At 37.4% G+C, this 22,644-nt stretch overlaps 1 protein-coding gene across 1 annotated transcript in view; it reads left to right on the top strand.

Moving 5' to 3' along the window:
• The first annotated feature begins 5,337 nt into the window (after positions 1-5,337).
• Wif1 (WNT inhibitory factor 1) overlaps positions 5,338-22,644 on the top strand; it is a 79,511-nt gene continuing 62,204 nt past the window's right edge. Inside the window, exons 1-2 of the mRNA XM_003476109.5 lie at positions 5,338-5,802; positions 6,250-6,389. Coding sequence (XP_003476157.1) covers positions 5,652-5,802; positions 6,250-6,389 — 291 coding nt within the window. The 5' untranslated portion in view covers positions 5,338-5,651. The remainder of the gene's footprint in view (positions 5,803-6,249; positions 6,390-22,644) is intronic.

Below are 22,644 nucleotides of genomic sequence, written 5' to 3'. Positions count from 1 at the left end.
AGGTGTTCTTGCTTCATTCAAGCTGGCATATCATGATTAACAGTCATAATGTAATATATATTGCACTATATATTAGTACAGTATGGTTGTCACAGTAAGCTTTTAAATTTAAATTTTTATTAGTACATATTTGCAGTTCATAATGGTCATATTCATTGCAGGAAATTGATATATTTACATCTGAATAAGTTGTCACAATTTGTGAACCCATATTGGTCCATTATTATTAATAAACTTAATTATTGATGATTATTTATATTTGCTTAGTTTTAACCTAATGTTCATTTTCTTTTCTACCTCTTACCCAGGATATCCTACTATACTTTTTGAATTTTTATTTTTTATTGGTACCTGTATGCAGTACACAAGATAACAGTCCTCATGGGGAGTTAGTACATAGACATAACATATCTTAATTCTTCAAATATCCCCTCCCCTTCCTTCTCCCTGCTCCTTCCATTCCTTGGTCCCTTTTCCTTTTGCAAAAGGTCACTTTTAGTTAGTATGTGCTCTTTGATTCCTCTTGGTTACAGTAGTTTCTCAAACTTTGTTTTTGATAATCTTGACAATTTTAGGGAGTACTGGTCAAGTACTTTGTGAAGAGTCCCTCAGTTGGGTTTTCTGGTTATTTTTCTCATGATTAAACTATGGTTATGGGTTTTTCAGAAGGAAAAACACAAAACCAGAATGCCATCCTCATTATATCGTATGAAGGGTAAATCCTATGATATCACTGTTGATGTCAACCTTGATTACCTTGATGAGGTCCTATTTGTCAGGCAAGTCTGCTCTGTAAGTGTACTTTTACCATTTTCCACACTATTCTCTATGGACGAAAGTCACTATGCACAACTTGCATTTAAGGAGTGGAAAGCTATGTTAGGGCAATGTTTCCATAAAAGTTCCACAAAAGTTCCAGTAGCCTCTTGCTTCTTCTTTGCAGCTTTGCTTTCTGTATTTCTAGTTACCATAGTTAACATCAGTCTAAAAATATAAAATGAAAATTTCTAGAAACAATTGACAAAGTCCTGGATAGTATGGCTTTCTGAGTAATGTGATAGAATTTCATGCTCTCCCACTTCATCCAGCCCAGAACATAGATTAGCATATCCAAGCTGTATAATATGCTGCCTACTTGTTAGCTGGCTTAGTGGTTCTTTCAGTTATAGATTACTCTGTACCATGTCACATTGTCTGCAGCCTTCACTTCACTTCATCTCATCTTGTAGACTTTGTATTGGGTCCCATCATCACAAAAAAGAAGGATGAATAAAGTATAGTAAGACATTTTGAGAGAGAGAGGCTACATTCACATAACTTTTTTTCCAGGGTATTTATGAACAGTGCAATGATTCCATTTTACTATTAGCTATTATCAATTTCTTACAGGGCCAGCTGTAATTTAAGCTAGCCCAGAAATAAATTCTAAGACTCCTGATGGGTGTCTAAAACTGCAGATAGTAGTACCAAGTCCTAGATATTCTGTTTTTCCTGTTTTACCATATATTTCAATAAAATTTAAGAAATTGGAGCCAGCTGTCCATGGATCGAAATCTTTGAAATCATGAACCAAAATAAGTCTGTACTATTCAAGTTGTGTGTGCCAGGTATTTTGTCCTAACAAAATGAAAGTTGAGCAATGGATGAGGAAAAGGGGCTGAATCATCCATCGTCAGTTCTCACCTCTCTTTGTGGCTTCATCTTCTCTCTCCTCCTCCCTCGTTAATGAGTAGAAGAGCTCCTGCGTAATGCCACTCTTCGTCTCCTTTGCTCCCACTATTGCTATTTTCTGTGCATGCGTGACCCTTATCTCTTTACCTTACATGCTTAATTTTCCTTTGACATGCAAGATTGTGTAAATATCCATTATTCTAGGAGCTCTTCCTATAACCAGTTCTGCATAGGAGACTTTCCTATGGGTCCTCATACAAACAGTGTGTGTCTTCACCATGATATTCATATTTTGTTTTCCGGTAGGTTTAGATCAGTGTCTTGTATATAGCAGATATTTAATAAATTGTTATGGATTAAAAACTGGTGGTCAACTTAATGCCAACTGAATTAAATCAGCATGGTGCTGAGCATAGATGTCCCACCTGAGAAAAGTTGCCAGCATAAATAGAGACGTAGAGAAGAAGAAGTGGGGCATTGTGGGTGCTCCTGTTGGTTCTTCTAGAGGAGCTCATCATGACTAGCTTCTCCAGTATGAGTTTGACCATTGTCATTGCAGGAGCTCAGGATCTTGTTGGTGAGAGTGACTGTGGTTCACTTTAGGGGATCTCTGGTTATTACATTGAGCATTGCTTCCTGGCTCCAGAGGGGAAGATGTGTACCATTTAATCTCCAGGACAAACTCATGCTGGGTTTCTGGCATATACTCAACTGTTCTTATTGTCAGAAGCGCTCAGCACTTCCATGTTGCTGAGGATGGCTGTGGTGCTTTTCAGGACAGTTCTGGTTTTTATTATGAGCATGACTTCTCAGCTCCAGTGTAGAAGCCTCAACCTACCAGCACAGCTCCTTCACCTCGCTGGCATGGACTTTCTAGCTTCCACCGCTGACCTTTGGGTCTTCCCAGCACAGATCCATCAAAGAGATTGGTGTGAGTCCTTCTCGTGGGCTCTACACCTCCAGTTGAACTTGTGGGAGGCATTGTCATAGGCTCTAGGTCTTTATCTGGACTCAAGCAGGACATTGTTGTGAGGTCCAGGCCCTTTGCTGAAAATTCTATGTCTTTAGTGTTGTGGACAAATTTCCTGCACTTTCTTGTGTTAACACTAGGTGAGCATCATAAAATAATATTATAAATTCTGTGTCCTGATTCTAATTGTTCTCTGCACAACACCTGGCTACAGCAGAAATCTTTGTGGAATACGTGAAATAATTAATGAATAAATAAGTGAAGCTACAAACATAGTTGATGGGAGTGAAAAAGGAAAAGAAACAATGGTCTGGAAATCAGGTGGGAGAATTTTCAAACTAGAATAAGTTGACTTGCAGTTCCTCCTACTGCATTATGTCCAAAATGCTATCACATGCAAATAACTATTGTCACATTTTTATTTGAGTACAGAAAATTTAAAACATAACTCTATTTTAAATAAAAAAAGCTACTTTGATGTCTCCTTAACAACGGAAAGGAGAAACAAGTCTGGTTCAGATAGATGAATGTTCCCACTAAAAGATGTACCCTACTACTCTCAAAAAAAGCTGACTGTTATATAACACAAAGTATGTTCCTTATTCCTTTTTAAAAAACAAAAGATCTGAAGTCTGAGATTTTTAAAATATCATTTTTATCTAAAAAAAACAATTGTTTCTAAGTGTTCTATACTGAGAAGTGAACACAGCACATTCTGAAAGGGAAAAAATGTCCTCACAGAAAGGCAAATTACCATTACTAACAACATCAAAACAACTGCTACTGATGAGCTTTCACTCAGAGAAAGTTGAGTTAGGAGGAATTCTCTCAACAAAAACTAAATTGTATGGATAGTTCTCAGTTAGCACTGTATTGCATTTGATAACAACTATCTGTAGAGGGCGCCCTTGCACCAAGAGCCATAGAGGTTTGAGTAACACTCAGGAGAAAAATCTTTAATTAAAACCAATCTCCCAGTCAAAGAGAATGTGTGTTGTGAAGTTATCTTTAACTGAGTGATACTGGAGTTACAACGTTAAAGTGTTTTAAAAGTAAGGCATTAATACATTAAATAAATGAATACTCATTGAAATAAAAAGTAGCAACATGTTGAAAAAGGTAAATATTTTAATATATGTGCTGGCAAAGATAGCACAAAGAGGTAAATATTTTAAAGGAAAAATGGCTTTGAAGCTTTGGATGCAAACAGTTGTGATTTACTTATCAGAATGAAGTAGTGGCTAGAGGAATGAGCTTAAAAATGAGAATGCCAGCAGGTATGGTGGTGCACACCTACAATCCCAGCCCTCTAAGAAGCCGCAGCAAGAGGATTTTCAAAGCTGAGCCTCGCTTGGGGAATTTAGTTGCTTAGTGAGACACGGTCCCAAAATAATAAAAAAGGATTGGGAATGTAGCTCGCTGTGAAGGTCTTGGGTTCAATCCTCTGTGTGGAGAGGAGGTAGGACATGGCAAATGCCTGGGATTTGAATACCTTATCAATTAGATGTCTGTAGTCAGTTTATTAGACTTTTTAAGCTTTGTTTCTCCAGCAGTAAAATAGAAAAATAATAGTATCCACTTTGAAGAGTTGTGAAGACTAAGCACTAGAAAATACTTTATAAGGGACACCCTAAGTTCAAACGCCTTAATTAGAGCTCTTCTCCAGTTCTGTCCCCCATGTCTATCAGTTGGACAGGCAGGCATATTTCATCGTTGGAAACGTATGCTCTGGTTCCCCCACCCCACCCCCACAGTCACTTTTTAGGACTTAACGTTTGTTTAACTTTAGGCACGCACATGTCCAGCTTCTCTTGGGTGGTTTGTTTGCTTTTCCCTTTTGGAGCGTCCACTACTCTACAAAGGGCTGAGCGACACACCACGCCCAGTCTCAGACACTTAATCCTTGAGGCATTTGTCGCGGGGCAGCATCTGGGTGCTAAGGAACAAAGAGAAGTAAACAAAGATTTTCTGAGTCTGAAAACAGAATTTCTACATTCTGGAAAAACCTTTTGCTTTCATTTTCTTTGCACGTCCCAGCCATTAGGCAGGAGGTATAAATCCTTTGCTCTGGTGTTCTGGTGGATGTAGAGTCGCTACAGACAGCCCATAACGGCCTGCGAAGCACACTTCGCGCAGGCTGGGCTAGAACCTTAGTCTTGCTCCCAAGCGCCTGTTATTTCAGCAACAGTGCACGCGCTTCAAATGTTTTATACAATACCAACAAACGTAAAGATATTTACGACCTCCCGGGACCTCTGCCTTCAAGGGGTCAAGTATCAGTAGGTACCGGTATCACCAAGACCTTCTAGGAGCTGGCTTACCAGTAAGAGAAACTTTGGTCACCTGTTGGGTGTCTGGCAAGTGCAGAACGAATGCGCTGCGCCATTCCAGCCTCCTGGACAGTAGCGTCCGCTTAGCCCCGGGATAGAAAAGGGCATCATCATCATCACCTTCGTTAGAGCACAACCCACGCAGAGCGCCCCCACCCCCGCCACCTCCCCACGCCACTCCTGGCCGGAGGAGGAGGAAGGGATGGCCCTGGGGTCTTACTGAGGGCTCTCCTAGGGCATCCGGACCGCAGGTGCCCGGGCGTGCGGTGCACCTGGCTCTCCCCCTGGGCAGAGCCTCTGGGGTCCTCGCGGCCCCGCCCCTGCGCGCCCCTTGCGCGCCCCCGCACCCCTCCGGCGGCCTCTGGGGGGCCGGCTGCTGACTAGCACCTCTCTTGCGCCAGCCCTTTCCGCCCTTTCTCTCTCTCTGTATTTGACCTCCTGACGTTGGCGCTGCCAAGCGTTTTGGCAGCTGCAGAGCGGTCAGCTCTGCCTCCGCCCGCGCAGCGCCTCCTCGCTACTCCCCGCCCTGCAGCACCCGAGCTCCGCGGTTGCATGCCCGGCCGTCGAGGTGGAAACCGCTCTGGCTGAGGGCGCGGAAGCCCGGCCGGGAACTTGAGCACTAAGACCGGTTGTCGGAGTGCGGCGGGAGTCGCCCCAGCACCGAGGAGGAGGCCCGCAGCATGGCCCGGAGAAGCTGCTTCCCGTGCGCGGCGCTGCGGCTCCTCGGCGTCCTCCCGTGCCTGCTCGGCGCGCTGCGGGCGGAGGCCGGGCAGCCGCCGGAGGAGAGCCTGTACCTGTGGATCGACGCCCACCAGGCCCGAGTGCTCATAGGTAAGGCCCCGGCCGGACCTGCCCTGCAGGCGTCTCCCTCTGCTAAACTAGGCTATGCGCAGCTAGTGTGCTGCACAACTTCACTTCCACAGGCAATTGCGCCCCTCTGTGAATTGGAGATTTTCCACCTGAAACCTTATAAACTTCTCTCGAGAAGACAAACCCCATCGTACTTGCTGTTGTTAGCACCCTACGTTTTAGGTGTGTTCAGCATTTTTGGATCAGTTAGTCCGTGCCGTGCTTTTCCCTGAAAGCATGTGCCTGTTAGCATCTTTCTTAGTACATCAGGAGGAAAAGTAATCTCGACAGTGCTGTTGGTACCAAGACAGGTGCTTTGTGGAAAGAAGTGACCCGTACTAACTGTTTTTCTTTTTGCATGATACTTCTGATTTGGATTGTTTACACTCCACCTAGCTTGATAGTTGTATCTGTTATTTTTAAACACAGGATTTGAAGAAGATATCCTGATTGTTTCAGAGGGGAAGATGGCCCCTTTCACACATGATTTCAGAAAAGCACAGCAGAGAATGCCAGCCATTCCTGTCAACATTCATTCCATGAACTTTACCTGGCAAGCTGCAGGGCAGGTAAGTTCTGATAACCAGAAAGGGTGGAGAAAATTGCCCTTTGATATTTTACTGCCTGATGGCAAATAGAAATAAATAGTAGTGGGTAGTGTAGTATGTTTTATAGTTTTAACGAGTAATTTCTTATAAAGTCATGAAAGCAAATAAAAGATGAATTTCCATTTATTTAGAATTGTCACATAAATTAAAGATTTTTTTTTAAAAGAAAAGGTAAGTGATGTGCCTAAACTCACTTTTTAAATAAGATTTGGTGTCTTGAGGAGGCTTGAAATAGGAAGACTTCAAATACCAATATCACCATGCTTCTGTGATCATTGACATAGTAAAATGCAACACAGTATTTAATATTTTCCATAGTGTGTACTAATCACTTATGACATTGTTTATACTTTACAACCAAATTTTATGTCTATTTAAGTACTTTGACAATATACATTTTTAAAAAGTTGGTATGGCAAATGTTATTCACTACAGTATGAACCTATATATTTTTTGTTAGAACTTTATAAAATCAAAAGGTGTTATTTAAGAACGTTGTAATAGTTCAGCTTATTGATTTTCAAAGTTACTATTTAAAATACTTTCTTACAGAAAAATAAAATTGCAATCTATTTTTATGAAGCACTTCTTTTATTCCTTAGCACCTGAGCATATTTGTGTTACCTTTTATACACTGTCAGTGCAATATAAACTGAGAAAGTAAAATGCTTATATACATTTGATTTCTGTGGTACAATTGGAGAATATATTCCAGAGGATAGTGGTAAGTAATATGTTCTTCTGCTCGTTAGTTGGTAAAATGCATCTACTGTGAGAATCATTGCAATTACAATTAAAAATCACATTTTTGGATCTTTTTTCTTAAACCTCCTACATGGCTATTTTCAAGAAAAACATGATTAAAAACACTTTATAAAAGTAACTTTTAAATTGAGAGAAACTACTTTGGTCTCCTCTAATTTTCTATTATACTAGGGGCACACTCATTCAGTTCTCCTCCCCCACCCAAATTTTGTTCTTTGTTTCTTTTTTAAAAATTCTACTTCTAAAATAGGTCAAGTCCAGACTCTTGAACACTTCCATTGCTATGTGGCTAAAAAATGACTTTTTGGATCCACTGAAATTCATGACAGGAAGCTCATGTATTCTGATAGCCCATTTGGCAGACAAGTTCACCGAGGCTCCTGTTGTTCTACAGGAAAATTTTTTCTTTCTCCCTGCAATTCACTCTTCGTAGATACTTTATGGACAATTATATTTAGAACGCTGTGGAATAAGTCATAAGTCAATGAATGGCCTTTTATTATTATCTTCTTTTCTTTTCTTTCAAATCTGTTTATTTGTAGTTGACCACTTGCCACATGGACTCAATATTAATTCAATATTTTTAAAAAGGAATTTTTGACTCATCCTTGTTTAAACTCATCATAACTGTTAGCAAGTAGTACCCTACTAGCTAAAAAAAAATGGTAACTATAAGAGAGGCAGAAAACATTAAGAGCTCTTTTCTTTTTTCTGCATATGAATTTGTATGGTGAAGAATGAAATTTGAAAGGTAGGCTTCTTATTGCTTTGTAACAGTACAGGTTTTCAAACATTGCAAATATGTTTGTTGAATACAAAATGGATTAGACACATGCAATCTGAGCAACATGTCTTGTCAAGGCTAGGGAGCATAGTAGAGCTGGCATAAAGATGAAACAACTAACATTTGTTTTTCCCTCATACTCAATATTTTCTGGATACTTTCCCCAGATTACTAAAGGAAATCTCGTGTCTTTTTCTTATGGGTGCGGCTTGCAAGGGAAAAGAGTCTGCACAGTGCCAAACTGTAACACGTTTTAAAATATCATTTAAATATGATTAATTTTACCAAAAGTTATATGGATTTTCATTCCATAAATTATCATTTAAATATGATTAATTTTACCAAAGTTATATGGATTTTCATTCCATAAGTTTGAAATACATGAAAATTTTGAAGATGGGAAAAATGACTTCAATACCAATTAAGTATTTTGAAACACATCTGAGGCTAAAGCCAAACCACATCAAAACATTTATTTGGAAAATGAAAAATTCATTCTACTACCCAAGTATTTCATCTAAACTGTATCAAGCACTTAGGTGCTTCTATGATACATAAATAAAATACATACTTGATTAACAAAATTTAAAATTTTGATATTTGTTTTAGCAACATGTAGATGAACTAAATTAGCTTTAGGATTGAGAACTAGTAGAGGCAATGATGTGTCATCTACTTCCAGTAAATTATTAGTCCAGTAATCAAAGTGTTCATCCTATGTTTTTGTTCAGAAAAATGCAAATAAAATTTACAGTGAGGTTTACTTCTCCATGTTGAGTTGGTCTGATCTTTAAAAGTGCGTCGGTATATGTGGGAAATTGTACATAGTCATATGTTGCTGGTGTTTGTATTAGTCATTTTTCAGGGCAGTTTGACCTGGGTGGTAAAAGGGTTGATACAAAGTCTTTGAATGAAAGATTTTACTTCTACAACCTCATCCTCAGGAAATAATCATAAATGTGACTAAAAATTAGGTCAAAGAATGTTCTGCATCATGTTGTTGATACATGTAAAAACATGATGACAATGTAAATGTCTAGCAACTGTAGCATAAAAATAAAATGAAGCATTAGTAAGGATATTCTAAATGTCTATGTGAGGCCATGGAAAGATGTTCAAGACAAATTAAGTAGTGTATTCTGTTTGATTCAATTAGGGAATAGGTTGGCAGAAACAGGATAAAAAAACCATCCAATCAATCTTCCAACCAACCATCCAATCTGATCTTCCCAGGGGTAAATGTTGGTTACATTTTTATCTATTATGTTTTACTTTTTTCCACAGTGAATATATATTGATATGCAATGTTAAAAAATCATTTTCAACTAAATATGCATAAAAATGTTTAAAGTTGTATGATGTTCTGCATTATATTTTATCTTATTATCTGGTATCATTTTTATACTATGCATTACTCAACAAAATGTTACAACTAATGGCTTTCATGGGTGATTGTATCTATGGAGTCTGATGTTTATCTGATTCTCACTTTTGTACTATCCAAAATATCTGCTTAAGAAGACATTTTCCTGCCCCAGATCTCTCTTTCTCTCTCTCTCTCTCTCTCTCTCTCTCTCTCTCTCTCTCTCTCTCTTCTCTCTGAAATTCTAGTTTTCCATGGACAACTTTGCCCCATTTTATCTCTCATATACATAGGTGACTGAAAACTATCATGAATCCTGAAGGTAAAAAAGTATTACAGTTAATGATATTTTGCCATTAATTCTTCCACAAAATACTCTCCTTTCTTTCAGACACACTTATTTATTCTTGCCACTTTCTGAAGCAGTTCTGCAAGTTCTCTTTCATTACTTTCTTCAGTTGTATTGTCACGATTGCCCGGATGTCCTGAACTTACTCATTTTACCTCTCATGCCCTAAATTTGAGTGGTCATTTTGACGTTAGAGAAGAGCTAGAAGTCTCAAAATGTCAGATACAGTGGGTAAGGTGGATGAGCACACAAAGTAATTTTTTACAGTCCTGTCTTTTTATTGGATGGCGCTCAGCAGAAGCATTCACCATGTTTTTTTAAAATTAAATTGTAAAGACACAACAGAGGACTCTCAGTGCTACTTTAGAAAGTGGCAAGAATGATGGATGAGTGTGTTTGACGTAAGCAAGGTATTTTGATGAGAATTAGTGACAATGTCAACTTAAAAAAATGTAAACAGTGAATTGTATATTTTGATTACTCCTTCATAAAATACTCATTTTCTGGCCCACCTCTTAGATGCAGAGATTTTTGATGAGAGGAGAGTTTCCACTGAAGAGTCTTAGGCTCTAATCTTTAGACATTAAGATGAAAAAAATATTTTATTATTGTATATAACTTTTTAATAGTTAATATTCATCGTTAAAGAATGTCTAAATGTGAGACAGGCAGAGTCTGTCGGATTCTAAATTGGGCACCAACTAATTAAATGTTTTATTTGGAAAAGAACAATTCCTAAACCCAATGGCTCTCAAGTAAAAATTTAATGTGAAAGGTTTTTTTGTTTTGTTTTGATTTTTGGTACTGGGACGGAATTCATGACCTAGCACTTGCCAGGCAGGCGCTTATGCCACTGGGCTAAATCCCTGGCCCCTTTAATGTGAAACTTTGTTAGACAAATCTGAATGCTAACATTAGGATACCACTGCTGATTTCCATATGAACAGGTTTGGTGTGAGGCCAAAATAAATACTGCTCTTATAAATAGACCTTCATTTATAATGCTCATATAGATCTGATAACCATAATATGTTCTATCATCTGCATAAACATGCTAAGATACTTGTAATTCAGTACTTAGTTAATGAGGAATCTTTTTTTTTGATGTTGCCCTTTTTAACAGTGGTGATGGACTTATGCTGAACTATCTGAACTAGTTTTCCATCTTCTTGTGACTAAATGCCTGGATTTCTAAGATGGATGGCAGGGTTGGGTCAAAATTGGTATCTATGGAATAGAAATTCTGAGTAAGGATAACCAACCAATATTAACTTCAAGTCTACAGTTGGATTACAAACCAAGCTCTAGATATCTATACTAACTGGTCCAGATCTTGGAGTAAGCTTTTCATCATGTGTCATATTCAGAATTCTTACAACCAATAGAAGTCAGTGATGTAACTTCATTTTTCTCAATTTCAAGATGTTTAAAAACAACTGTTCAGTGTTGCTCTGGGCACAGGAAAGGAAGAAGAGAATTTTTTTCTACAGCCCTGAGGATATGCATATTGCAGAAGAATTGGGTATATTGGATTAAACTGCAGAAACACATCCCTTGTGTATGACCAACAAAAATAGAAAATATTAAAAATGTTTAAGACAGTGTATCAAATGAAACATTTCCCAACATGTAGGTTTAATTTTAAATGAATTCATAGCCCTTTCAGAAATATTAACAATGACAATAGCAATAAAGAAATATGTATAAAGAAAACTTGAGTACTTTGCCTGGATAGTGCTGCCTTTGTGAATGGCTCCAATCAGTGCAACTCAAATTCAGCTTTAATGTGAGGAAAGACTCACTGGAAAAAATAGGAACAGAAAGGGAGCCATTTCTTTGACAGCTGACTCACATATATGCTAATTTTTAAAAAGCCAGAACCATTCTACTGACATGTTTCTTTAATATCAACTAGATCACAGTCTTATTACTAAGTACTACCCCTAAAGCCCTAGATAGCTTAGTTTTTCAATGCAGTGTTTGATATGACATAACATTGGTTCCATTAAATTTTTGCTGCAATTTGTAGTCTCAATTTTCACATTGGACTTATTGAACAAAAAGATATGAACTATTATTATTATTATTATTGCCTTTCTCTCTTACAAAAATCAAAAAATAATAGTTGAGGTGAATGTTAATTCCTCTCTAGCTACAAAAGAACTGCCAAACACCTCTTTCCAACCCTGAAGTACTAGTAGTACCTTTCATTGTTTAAACCTGTAAATGAGTACTGTTCACACTTTTTCCCAATGGATTTATGCTTGTTAGGGTACTATAATTATTGCTTACGTGCTTTTGTACCTTCTTAGTCTTGGGATTTGCTATCATACCTTGGTGTGGGATAATGTCACCAAATGAAGAAAATGTCTCATCTGAAACCTCTGTTTCATGATTTCAAAGTGGGAATGTGAATATGTTTACATACCATGGGCATGGCTTTTTAAAGGAGGTACTCATATCAAAAAGACAGCTTTAAACCTTCAATGTTTAGATCTGCTGCACTGTGGTATTTTGCATTGTGGTGTTGTAGGCATGTCACTAGGGATCAAAGAATAATTCTGCAGAGAACCCATTTCATTTAGCAAAGCAGGCATGTGCCAGCCATCTGTTGTATCTGCTGATAGAAAACAGCAGTTTCTTAAGCTTTTGCCAGAAAAAAGGCTTTATCATTTAGTGGAGATGAGTTAGAAGGTAACTTGCAAGGCACATCTGGTTCTATAGAGGCTTACATGGCATAAATGTAAACTTCACTATGTCTTCCTTCCACGGTGGTGTAAAAGTACATAAACAAACCCTTCATCAGTATTCTTTCATTTTTCATTCCCTGATTTTAAATTACTTGCACAAATATAAGTCTTTGAAATTTTTGGAGTGAAGAAGAAAGGTGTGCAATACTTTATAAAGCCCTTATTTTGGATTAAATTGTAACTTAATTGTCCCTAACAAATAAAATAAGTATTCTAAGGGAACAATTTTGGAAATTAAGAGTGAAAATATTCTTCCTTCTCTAGAGCTGGATCTTGGGGAAGAGGCCTGATCAGATCAGATACATGATCAGATAACTGTAGCAATTTAGCCATCTTACTAAAGTTACATGAGAGTAACTTGGTTACATTCCCATGAACCCGAGGTGAATGGGAGATGTCCCATGTAGCCTTTCTTTCCAATTCAATCACCTAGTTAGTTTATCAAACTTCCTACACCACTATCTGGTCTCAGGAAGCTCAGAATACAGGAAATATCCATCACCCAAGTAAAGATAGTATAGGATTGGTTAGGAGTGCAAAAACCAAAACCAAAATCAAAACAAAACATTGGTTTTCCTCATGCAGGAGGAAGGGAGTCCAGAGTGTTTCACTGGGCATATGGAATTGGTAGTATTTGAATTAATTCCCAAAAAATGAGTCAGATCAGCCAGGGGTGAAAAAAATTGTCATATGGAAGGACCAGCAGGGTGTTTAAATGCATGAAGGTCTTAAAGGGGAAGGAAGGTTCTAGGTGATTATGAGAATCTTTGAATCCAATCTTAGAAGTACTGGAAACCCAATAAAGCAGTGCGTGCGTGCGTGCGTGCGTGCGTGCGTGCGTGCGTGTGTGTCTGTGTCTGTGTCTGGGTGGACAATGCAACAAACCAGGCAGGTTTATGCCCTGTGTAAAGTGAATGAACTCATGATCTTGCATGTTTATCCCAGGAACGGAATGAGTAAATTCTGCTTGCCCACTGAATAGACAGTGGCTTCTCCATGTCCTCATTCATCTCATCTTTCTTACTAATCTTTTGGAAGGGTTTTGTGATAACTTTTCTCTTACCTTTTTTTCTTCCGGTGATTAGGATACAAAACTGCTCATTTGGCTTTTTTTAAATTTATTTTTTTATTGGTACCGGGCATCGAACTCACGATCGCCTGCTTGCAAGGCAGGTTCTTATGCCGCTGAGCTAAATCCCCAGCCCCTTAGGATACAAAACTAACAAGTTACTTTTGTTAGTGCATACAATTGCAAAATAACCATTTTTCTACTGAACTCTAGAACTTTGAGCATAATATAAAAGGGAGCTACCAAGGGAAACAATATGTTACTTTTACAAAGAATTGCTTTAGAATCTCTTTTAATTTCTATACCACCTTTTAGCTATTATGGAAAGTACAACAAAAAAGTAGAAATTAAACTTGCCAGAAGAAGCAGAGATTAAACACTGTATGTGGAATAATTTAGAATAAACTCACTTCTGCAAGTATTTTATTTTCTTTGAAAATTGGTCACTACTTAACGCTCCAGAGTCACAGAATAATTACTATTCTTCCGTGTTTTCCTCTGATAGGCATGTGAATATTATCCTTTATATGATGTCTTTCACATCTTTCTAAGTTGAACATTTACATTTGAATTTTACAGATGAATGTGATGAAAAGAATCTTGAAAATTGTCAGGCGTCTTTTGGAATACATTCACCTGAATAACGTCTCACAAGAAAGCTGTGTGCTGTGGGCTTGAGACATCAAGACAGTTTAGGGAGGAAGGGCATGCAGTGCAATATGAGGAAGGAGAGGAATGTAGCCTGTATCGCCGCTTTTGGCCAGAACTTCACATGCTTTGGGAATAACACATAGTTAAGAACGATTCATTGGCCTTAAAAAAATTAGCAGCTGATTGAAAAGACAGCAACATATTCAGATTATCTTAATAATTCCTGGATTATGACATTGTGGAAATACTGGAGTATTCCCAACCTATGAAGAAAGTGTAAGGAAGTGACTTCTGAGATGAGTCTAACTGTTGAATTAGTCAGGTAAAAATGGGACAGAAGGGATGGTTTTAAAGGAAAGAAAAGGGCTTGGGACAAGGCTTAGAGACTAGAAGTATAATATGTCACGGGCACTATGCTTTAGTGTGTCCAGAATCCATAGTACAAAAAAAAAAAAAAAAAAAAAGAAGTGGAGGAGTAGACAGGAGCTTCTTCCTAGAAGGCTCTACCCATCATGCATCAGCATCTGGAACTTTCCACATAGATAAAGCAGGCTACTCATGGAAAAAGTCTGAAGCAGAGGACAGGAATGTCAGAGTTACATTCTCAGACCTTTCTATTAGGAGACAGAGCAAAATTTTGAGGGGACATCAGCTACAAGGAGAGAAATCTGGGAAAGTTTTAGAAGAGAGAAGAGATAAAGAAGAGGAAAAATAGGTTGGAAAAATATTTAGGAGACAAATATCTCCTTCCCCAAACTCACTTTTTCTGATTCAGGGCCTTTGCATAGGAAGTTTCTTCTGTCTTGAATTCATTCCTTGTAGATTTTTTTAGTTAATTGTTTGTTGGTACTACATATACATATATATATATATATATATATATGTCACATTAATATAGGGAATTTGTATCTGTATACAAGAACTTATTCGTTTTTTCCCCATTCCTCCATTCCCCTACCCTCCCTTCAACCTCTCTTCCTCTCCTTATTTACAAAAGCTTTGATTCCATTTTTTCCTTCTTTTCTCTTCTTTACTTTCTCTACCCACTCTTGGAAGTTCCCCTCCCCATTTGAATATTTTCTTCCTATTTCACAATAAATATTAACATTATGGTCTTTATATTTTTAGTTTCTTACATCAGGGAAACAATGAGATATTTATACATACATGCCCAATTTATTTCATTTACAATTATGGCCTAAAGGTAAATCCATTTAGCTAGAAATATCTGTAGTTAATCCTTCTTTATGGCAGAATAATACTCCATTATATATTTTTAAAAACCTACATCTTCTTCATCCACTTATTAGTTGATGGGCATTTAGGTTGTTTCCAAGATTCAGCCATTACAAACTGTGCCTCTGTAAACATAGGTGTGTGTGTGTATTTCTGTGATATGATGATTTTAATTCTTTTGGAAAGGTACCAAGAAGAGGACTAGCTGGGTATAATAGAACCAACCTCTAGTCCTAATTTTCTGAGGAATTTCCACAGTGTTTGTACCAATCTGTAGTTCCACCAATAGTAGAAAAGGGTTCCCACAACCCCACTAGCATTTGTTATTGGTAGATTTCTTGATAATAACCATTTGTTTTGGAGATGAGATGGAATCTCAGTATTGTTTTAATTTGCATCTCTGGAATGTCCAGTGATATTGAATTTTTTTTGTACATTTATTTGCTTTTCTACTTGTTCATCTGCGAAGTGTATATTCATCTAAGATGCCCATTTTTGATTTGGGTCTTTAAATTTGGGAAGTCTGATTTTTTTTGAGTTCTTTATATTTTCTAGATAGTAGTCCTTTGTCTTAAGAATAGCTGACAACATTTTTTCCCACACGATAGGCTGCCTTTTCACTCTGTTGGTGGGTTTTCTTGCTGCACAAAAGCTTTTCAACAAGATATGATCCCAGTTGTTAATTTTTGGTAATATTCACCTTGTGGTCTAGGTTTTGTTCATAAAATCTTTGCCTACACCAATGTCTTCAAGAGTTCTACCTATTCTGTCTTCCAGTAGATTTCTATTTAATATTTAGATTTTTATTCTTTTTAAAAATCCATTTTGATTTTAATTTAGTGCTTGGTAAGAGATGGGTCTAGTTTTAATCTTCAGCACGTACAAAGACAGTTTCTCCAGCACCATTTATTAAAGAGGCTATCTTTCTTCCAGGGAACGTCTTTGGCACCTTTGTCAAAGACAAAGAAGCTAAATATGTCTAGGGTTGCTTCTGCATCTTCTAGTCTGTTGCATTGATCCTGGGTTCTGTGTGTGTGTGTGTGTGTGTGTGTGTGTGTGTGTGTGTGTGTGTTTCCCCAGTACCATGCTGTTTTTAATCACAGCAGCTTTATAATATAATTTCAAGTCAGAGATTGTGATGCTCTCTGCCTGCCTTGGTTGCCCAGAATCACCTTTACTATTTCAGGTCTCTTCTGGTTCAACATAAATTTTAGGATTGTTTTCTCTAATTCTGTGAGATATATTATTGGAATTTTAATAATATTGCATTAAATCTGTATAATAATTTTGGAAATATGGCCATTTTCACTATATTCATTCTTCCTACCTTTGAGAAAGTGATATCATTGCATTTTCTGATGTCCTCTTTAATTTCTTTTTCCAGAGAACAGTAGTTTTCAATATAGAATTCTTTCACTTCCTTTGTTACTATCATTCTTAGGTATTTCATTTTTTTGGATGTTATTGAAAGGTGTTTGCCTAATTTCTGTCTCCGTGAGTTTGTTACTCCTGTATAGGAATGCTATTGATTTTTGAGTGATTTTGTATCCAGCTACACTACTGAATTTGGTTATTAAATTTAGTAGTCTTCTGGTGGAGTTTTTGGGATCTTTTATGTAGGATGTCATGTCATCCATAAATAATGGTAGTTTAACTTCTTTGCCTATCTTTATTCCTTTTCTTTCTCTTGTCTCATTGCTCTGGCTAATGTTTCCAGAACTATAGGAGTGGTGATTGTGGACATCCTTGTCTTGTTCCTGATTTTACAGTGAAAACTTTTTTTTCCATTTAGTATGATGTTGGCTGTCAGTTTGTCATAGATGGTTTTTATCAAATTTTTTTTGGCTTTTATCAGATTGAGATAAGACCTTCTATTACAATTTTTTTCATCATTTTTATCATGAATGGGTGTTGGACTTCAACAAATGTTTTTTCTGCATCTGTTGAGATGATCATGTGATTTTATCCTTGCCTCTATTCATATGGTTATATTACATTTATTGATTTGTGTATATATGTTGAACCTTTCCTGCATCATTAAATGAATCCTGCGTTGTCATGGTGTATAATCTTGGTGATTTTCTGCATTCTATTTGTCAGTATCTTATTGAGGATTTTTGTATCTATGTTCATTAGGGAGATTGGCCTGTACACTTTCTTGTTTGGGTCTTTTTCTGATTTTGGTATCTGGGTAATGCTTGGTTCCCGGAATGAATTTAGGAATATTACTTCCCTTTAAATTTCAGTAAAGAGTTTAAAAGTAGAAGTACTAGGTCTTCTCGAATTTTTTGTAGAATTTCAGTAAAGAATACATCAGAACCTGGGCTTTTCTTTGTTGTAGGTTTTTAATTACATCTTCAGTTTCATTGAGTGATAATAAGTTATTTAGAATTTTTATATCTTCATGATTCAGCTTTGGTAATTGATATGTATTTAGGAATCTGTTCATTTCTTCTGTGTTTTTTATTTTATTAGAATGCAAGTTCTCAAAGCAGGAATAGATGATCTTCTAAATTTCTGCAAGATGTTTTGATTTCAACCTTTTTATGCCTAATTGAATGTACTTGAGTCTTTTCTTTCCTTTTATTTGATAAAGTTGCTAAGAGTTTGTCAATTTTATTTAATTCAGAAAACCAACTCTTTGATTCACTGATTATTTGTATTATCTTCTTAGTCTCCAAAGCATTAATTTCTGCTCTGATCTGTATCATTTTCTCCCTCATTGAAGCTTTGGGCTTGACTTGCTCTTCTTTTTCTAGAAACTTGAGATACATTACATTATGGGTATTCCTGATATGGGTATTCACTGCTGTAAATTTTCCTAATAGGACTGCTTTCATTGTGTTCCATAAGTTTCAGTATGTTGTATTGGCATTAATGTTTATTGTAGAAACTGTCTGATTTGTTCTTTAATTTCATCTGCAACCCATTGGCTGTTCAGGAATGTGTTATTTAATTTCCATGTTTTTTTGAAGTTTCTGAGGTTTATTTTGCCATTGATTTCCAAATTCCATTGCACTGTTTTCTGATAATATACATGGTATAATTTCAATTCCTTTGCATTTACTTAGACATGTTCTATGAGCTAGTGTGTGGTCTGTTTTGGAAAGCATCCCATGTACAGCTGGGAAGTATTCTGATGTGGTGTGGAACACTCTGTAGGCATCTACTAAGTCCATTTGGTTAAACATTTGATTCAGTTCTAATATTTCACCATTGATTTTTCTCTATTTATTCTATTTGTGACAGTGGGGCATTAAGATTCCCCATTACAAATGTACTAATGCTTCTTGATTTTTCATGTCCATTAATATTTGTTTTATATAATTTGGTGCACTGGTGTTTGGTGCATATATATTTATGATTATCTTTTCCTCTTGGATTGCTCCTTTCACAGGGATTCCTTCTTTCTCTATCTTAATCAGTCTTAGCTTGAAATTCACTTTGCAAATAGAATAGCCACTTATACATTTTTTCAAGTTCTTGTTGCATGGAGTATTGCCTTTCATCCTTTGACTTTCAGTCTATAAATTTCTTTTGTAATAAAATGTGTTTTTTGTGTGCAGCATATTGTTAGAGCTTGCTGCTTGATCATTCTGCCAGTCTGCTTCTTTTGACTGGAGAATTGAAACCATTAATGCTATGGTTAAAACTGAAGTATATTGACTTATCCTTGTCATGTTAATTTCCTGTTGTTAGCTTGCTTTTTTCCTCTTTTTTAAATTGACTTGTCTGATGGGTTCATTTTTTTAAGGTTCATGGAGTTGTAATCGTTCGGTCTTTCTAGAATGTCCTTCAGAACATTTCAGAGTGATGTTTTTGTATTCATGAATTTTCTCAGGTACTCTTTGTCATGGAAGTATTTAATTTCTCCAACTTTGAAACACTTTTGTGAGACCTATTGATCTGGGTTGTTTATTTTCATTTAGGGCTTGAAATACTTCACTTCAGTCTGTCTGTGACTTAAGGGTGTTGAAAAGTCTGCTGTAATTCTGATAGGTTTCCTTTATAGATGATTTCTTTTCTGTAACAGCTTTTATTTTTTCTAAGATTTTAATATTCTATTCTTATGTTGAATTTTTGGAGTCTTGACTATAATATGCCTTGATGTAGATTTTTTGATCCTGGACAACTGGAGTTCTATGTACCTCACTTATCTGATGTCAAATTCTTTTTCCCTGATAGGGACTGTGAACAGGTTTTTCCCTGATGACTTCTGTGAACAGGTTTTTGTTGTTGTTGTTATTGTTTTGTTTTTAATGTCAATTGAACTATCTTTTTAATGATTCCAATTAATCTTATGTTATTCTTCTTTGCATTGTTTAGTAGATGCCTGATTGATTCTTCACGGTCCCTTGCTATTTTTAAGAAATCCTTCTTTTCCCGATCATTAACTGCAATCCTGTCTTCTATACCTGAGAATCTGTCTTCACATTGGTTCATACTGTTATGTATACTTTCAGTGAAAATTTTAGTCTGCTAGATATCTGTTTGAATCTGTTTTATGGATTCAACTTCTTCCTTATGTTGGCCAGTCATGGTTTCCTTAGCTCCTCTATTTTTTTTTTTTAAGAGTATCTGTTCTAGAGTCACTAAGCATGCCTTTCACTATGGTTACTGTCTGTGTAGTTGTCTTAGTTACTTTTTACTTGTTGTTGAGACAAAATACCTGACACCCAAAGTTTGGGAAGGAAAGGTTTATTTCTTACAGTTCTTGGAGGTTTCAGTCCATATTCAGTTGGCTCCAAGGCAGCATGGCATGGCAGGGCAGCCCTTCCTGGTGACTGCAAACAGCAAGGCAACAACCAGCAAGAGAGACAGACACACCTTCTTCGCACCATCATATCATATCCTGACTCCATACCTAGGTAGGTGTAGCACTCATACCACCAATCTGAGTGCTAGACAATGAACCAATCGCGAACACATAATTGCATGAAGCTTGGGGGCCACTGACATAAATGATGACAATAGTTATCTTAGGAATTATTTCTGATTTGATTTTTTTCTAGACCTTTGTTCATTTGCTTTGTTGTTACCATTTCAGAGAGGCCAGGTGGGTGAGTTTCAGATTGTTCCTCCTCATTGCCCCCTGGGATTGCATTTGGTGAGCTGTAAGTTGGGGTTTGCATCTAGTTTGTCTTCTTAGTTTTTTTTTTTTAGTTTAATTCCTGGGTTGAATCTTGCAAATTTCCTATGGTGAGTAGCTTTATTGCTAGTATGTAGAACCATTAGGAAATGACTACTTTTCAGAGACGTCTTCCAGGTGCACCTGAATTTTGGGTTTTGAGTCTGTTGCAAGATCCTGCCTGTTCAGTGTATTGGGGATGAGAAGCTGCTGCCTACTTGGCCCAGGCCAGCCTTTACTCCAAGATGGCTCCCATGGTATTTTTGGCTCCATAGTATTTTTTATGACCCCTAGGCAGTCTCAGCCTTGGTAGATCAGGAAAAACAGCTGGTTTGAACAATTATGTCACTGTAGGTAAGGTGGCATGATAAGTAATAAGAATAGCATTAAACATGACCTAGAAAATGACAAATTGAGGTAACTACTAATTTGCCATTTTTAACTGTATTAACTAGATTTGTGGCTATATCTAATCTAAACAAACAACATGGTATGCAGTAAATAGGCATTCACTATTGCAATTTTAATCTCAGGGAGAAAATTTAAAAGGGGCTGCAGGAAAAATAGAGAAACAGAACAAAAAGAAGAGGTCAGAAGGAAGACTGGAGAACAAAGAAAGATCTTGCAAACTTTGGGAAACTGATGTAGAAGGTGGGGGAAGGGAGAAGGCAGAAATAAAAACAAGAATAGAATAGAACAACAACAGAAAAGCTCAAAACCATGTTCAAATTCATATAAAAATAAGAACAAAATTGGGGAATAACCAACAAAAATAAAAACCAGTACCAGCCATATATATATATATATATATATACACAGGGAGAGAGAGGGAAGGAAAGAGGCAGGGAGGGAGGGAGGGAGAGAGAGAGAGGTGAAAACAAAAGAAAAAATATTTCACTTCTGCTGCCACTGGTAGACAAAATCACAGACAGAGTCCAGATCTGAGTTCATTAATAACACCGAGCCAGCCATGGCTTTAAGGCAGGGGAGAGGGTAATCCCATCGAACCTGCCCCTATAGTTCTGTTGAAGTTCAGGCTGGTTTCTGACTGTGAGGCTGAAACCAAATTTGCTCATCCTGCAGTAGTCCATGTGTCTCCTGCTGGCTTGAGTTTGGCTCCTTGCCTGTATGAACTGGACTTCCTGATCTCCTGCTGACCTGAACGTGGCAGTCTGACCCTGCCTCTGGGAGCCACTAGGTGGAGCCAGCAGCCACTCAGGGTCCTGAGCTCTGTTGATTTCTACTCCAAGATGGCTCCCATTTACTTGCCCTATTTTGTGGAATTTCTGTCTGGGACAACTCACCAGACAGAGTCCACTACATCATCCACACTGCTTCACTTGTTTGCTTCTCCATGGAGTCCTCTGGGATTGCCAGCCTCTGGTGTCACTAGCAGTTGCTGTGGGCCTGCAGTTTTGAACTGTCCCTGCCGCATAATGAGTCTGGGCTCAAGAAGAAAGCACCACCTGCGTCCTCCTTCTTTGCTGAAATTTCACTCTTTGCTCTGCTCATGAGTTTCAGTTCTCACTTCAGATCTTAGGGACCTACTTCCCTCCTTCTTCTCTTCTTTGCATTGTTTTATTCAGTGTTTGAACACCAAATCTCAGAGAGGCTGCTTCTCTGGTGCTTACCACTCTGCCTGGAAGTCTCGCCATTTCTACCTCATCTGTGAAGTGTCTTTATTTCAGATACTCATTTTTGGATTGGGTCTTTAATTTTGTGGGGTCTGAGTTTTTTGAGTTCTGTGTATATTCTGGATACATTCTAGACAGCAGTTCTTTGTCTGAAGAACAGATTTCTTTTAGGTTTCTGCATAGCCTCCTCCCTCACTTCCCTTAGAAGGGAAGATTCTATAACTCATGCAGGTTATTCGGCCTACATTTCTTCAATGTATGCATGAATTGTGGTCTCTCTGAGCAGACGTCACTTCCTCTGACATACTTTGGCTGATGCCCCTCTTTTTAAAAAAGCCACCAGCTCTTTTACCACTCTGTCTTTCTCTGCTCTACTTAGAATAATAATATGTGATTATATTTGGTTTTAACTGCTTGATTCTCCCATTCCATGCAGACTTGTGAGAGTAAGAACATTGTTCTCTTCACTATGTATCTCCAGGTGCTA

Source organism: Cavia porcellus, unplaced genomic scaffold (genome assembly GCF_034190915.1).
Source record: "Cavia porcellus strain 051 isolate PalLab524CR breed Dunkin Hartley unplaced genomic scaffold, mCavPor4.1 scaffold_8, whole genome shotgun sequence".
NCBI classification, from domain to species: Eukaryota; Metazoa; Chordata; class Mammalia; order Rodentia; family Caviidae; genus Cavia; species Cavia porcellus.
This window is presented reverse-complemented; position numbering and strand designations above follow the sequence as displayed.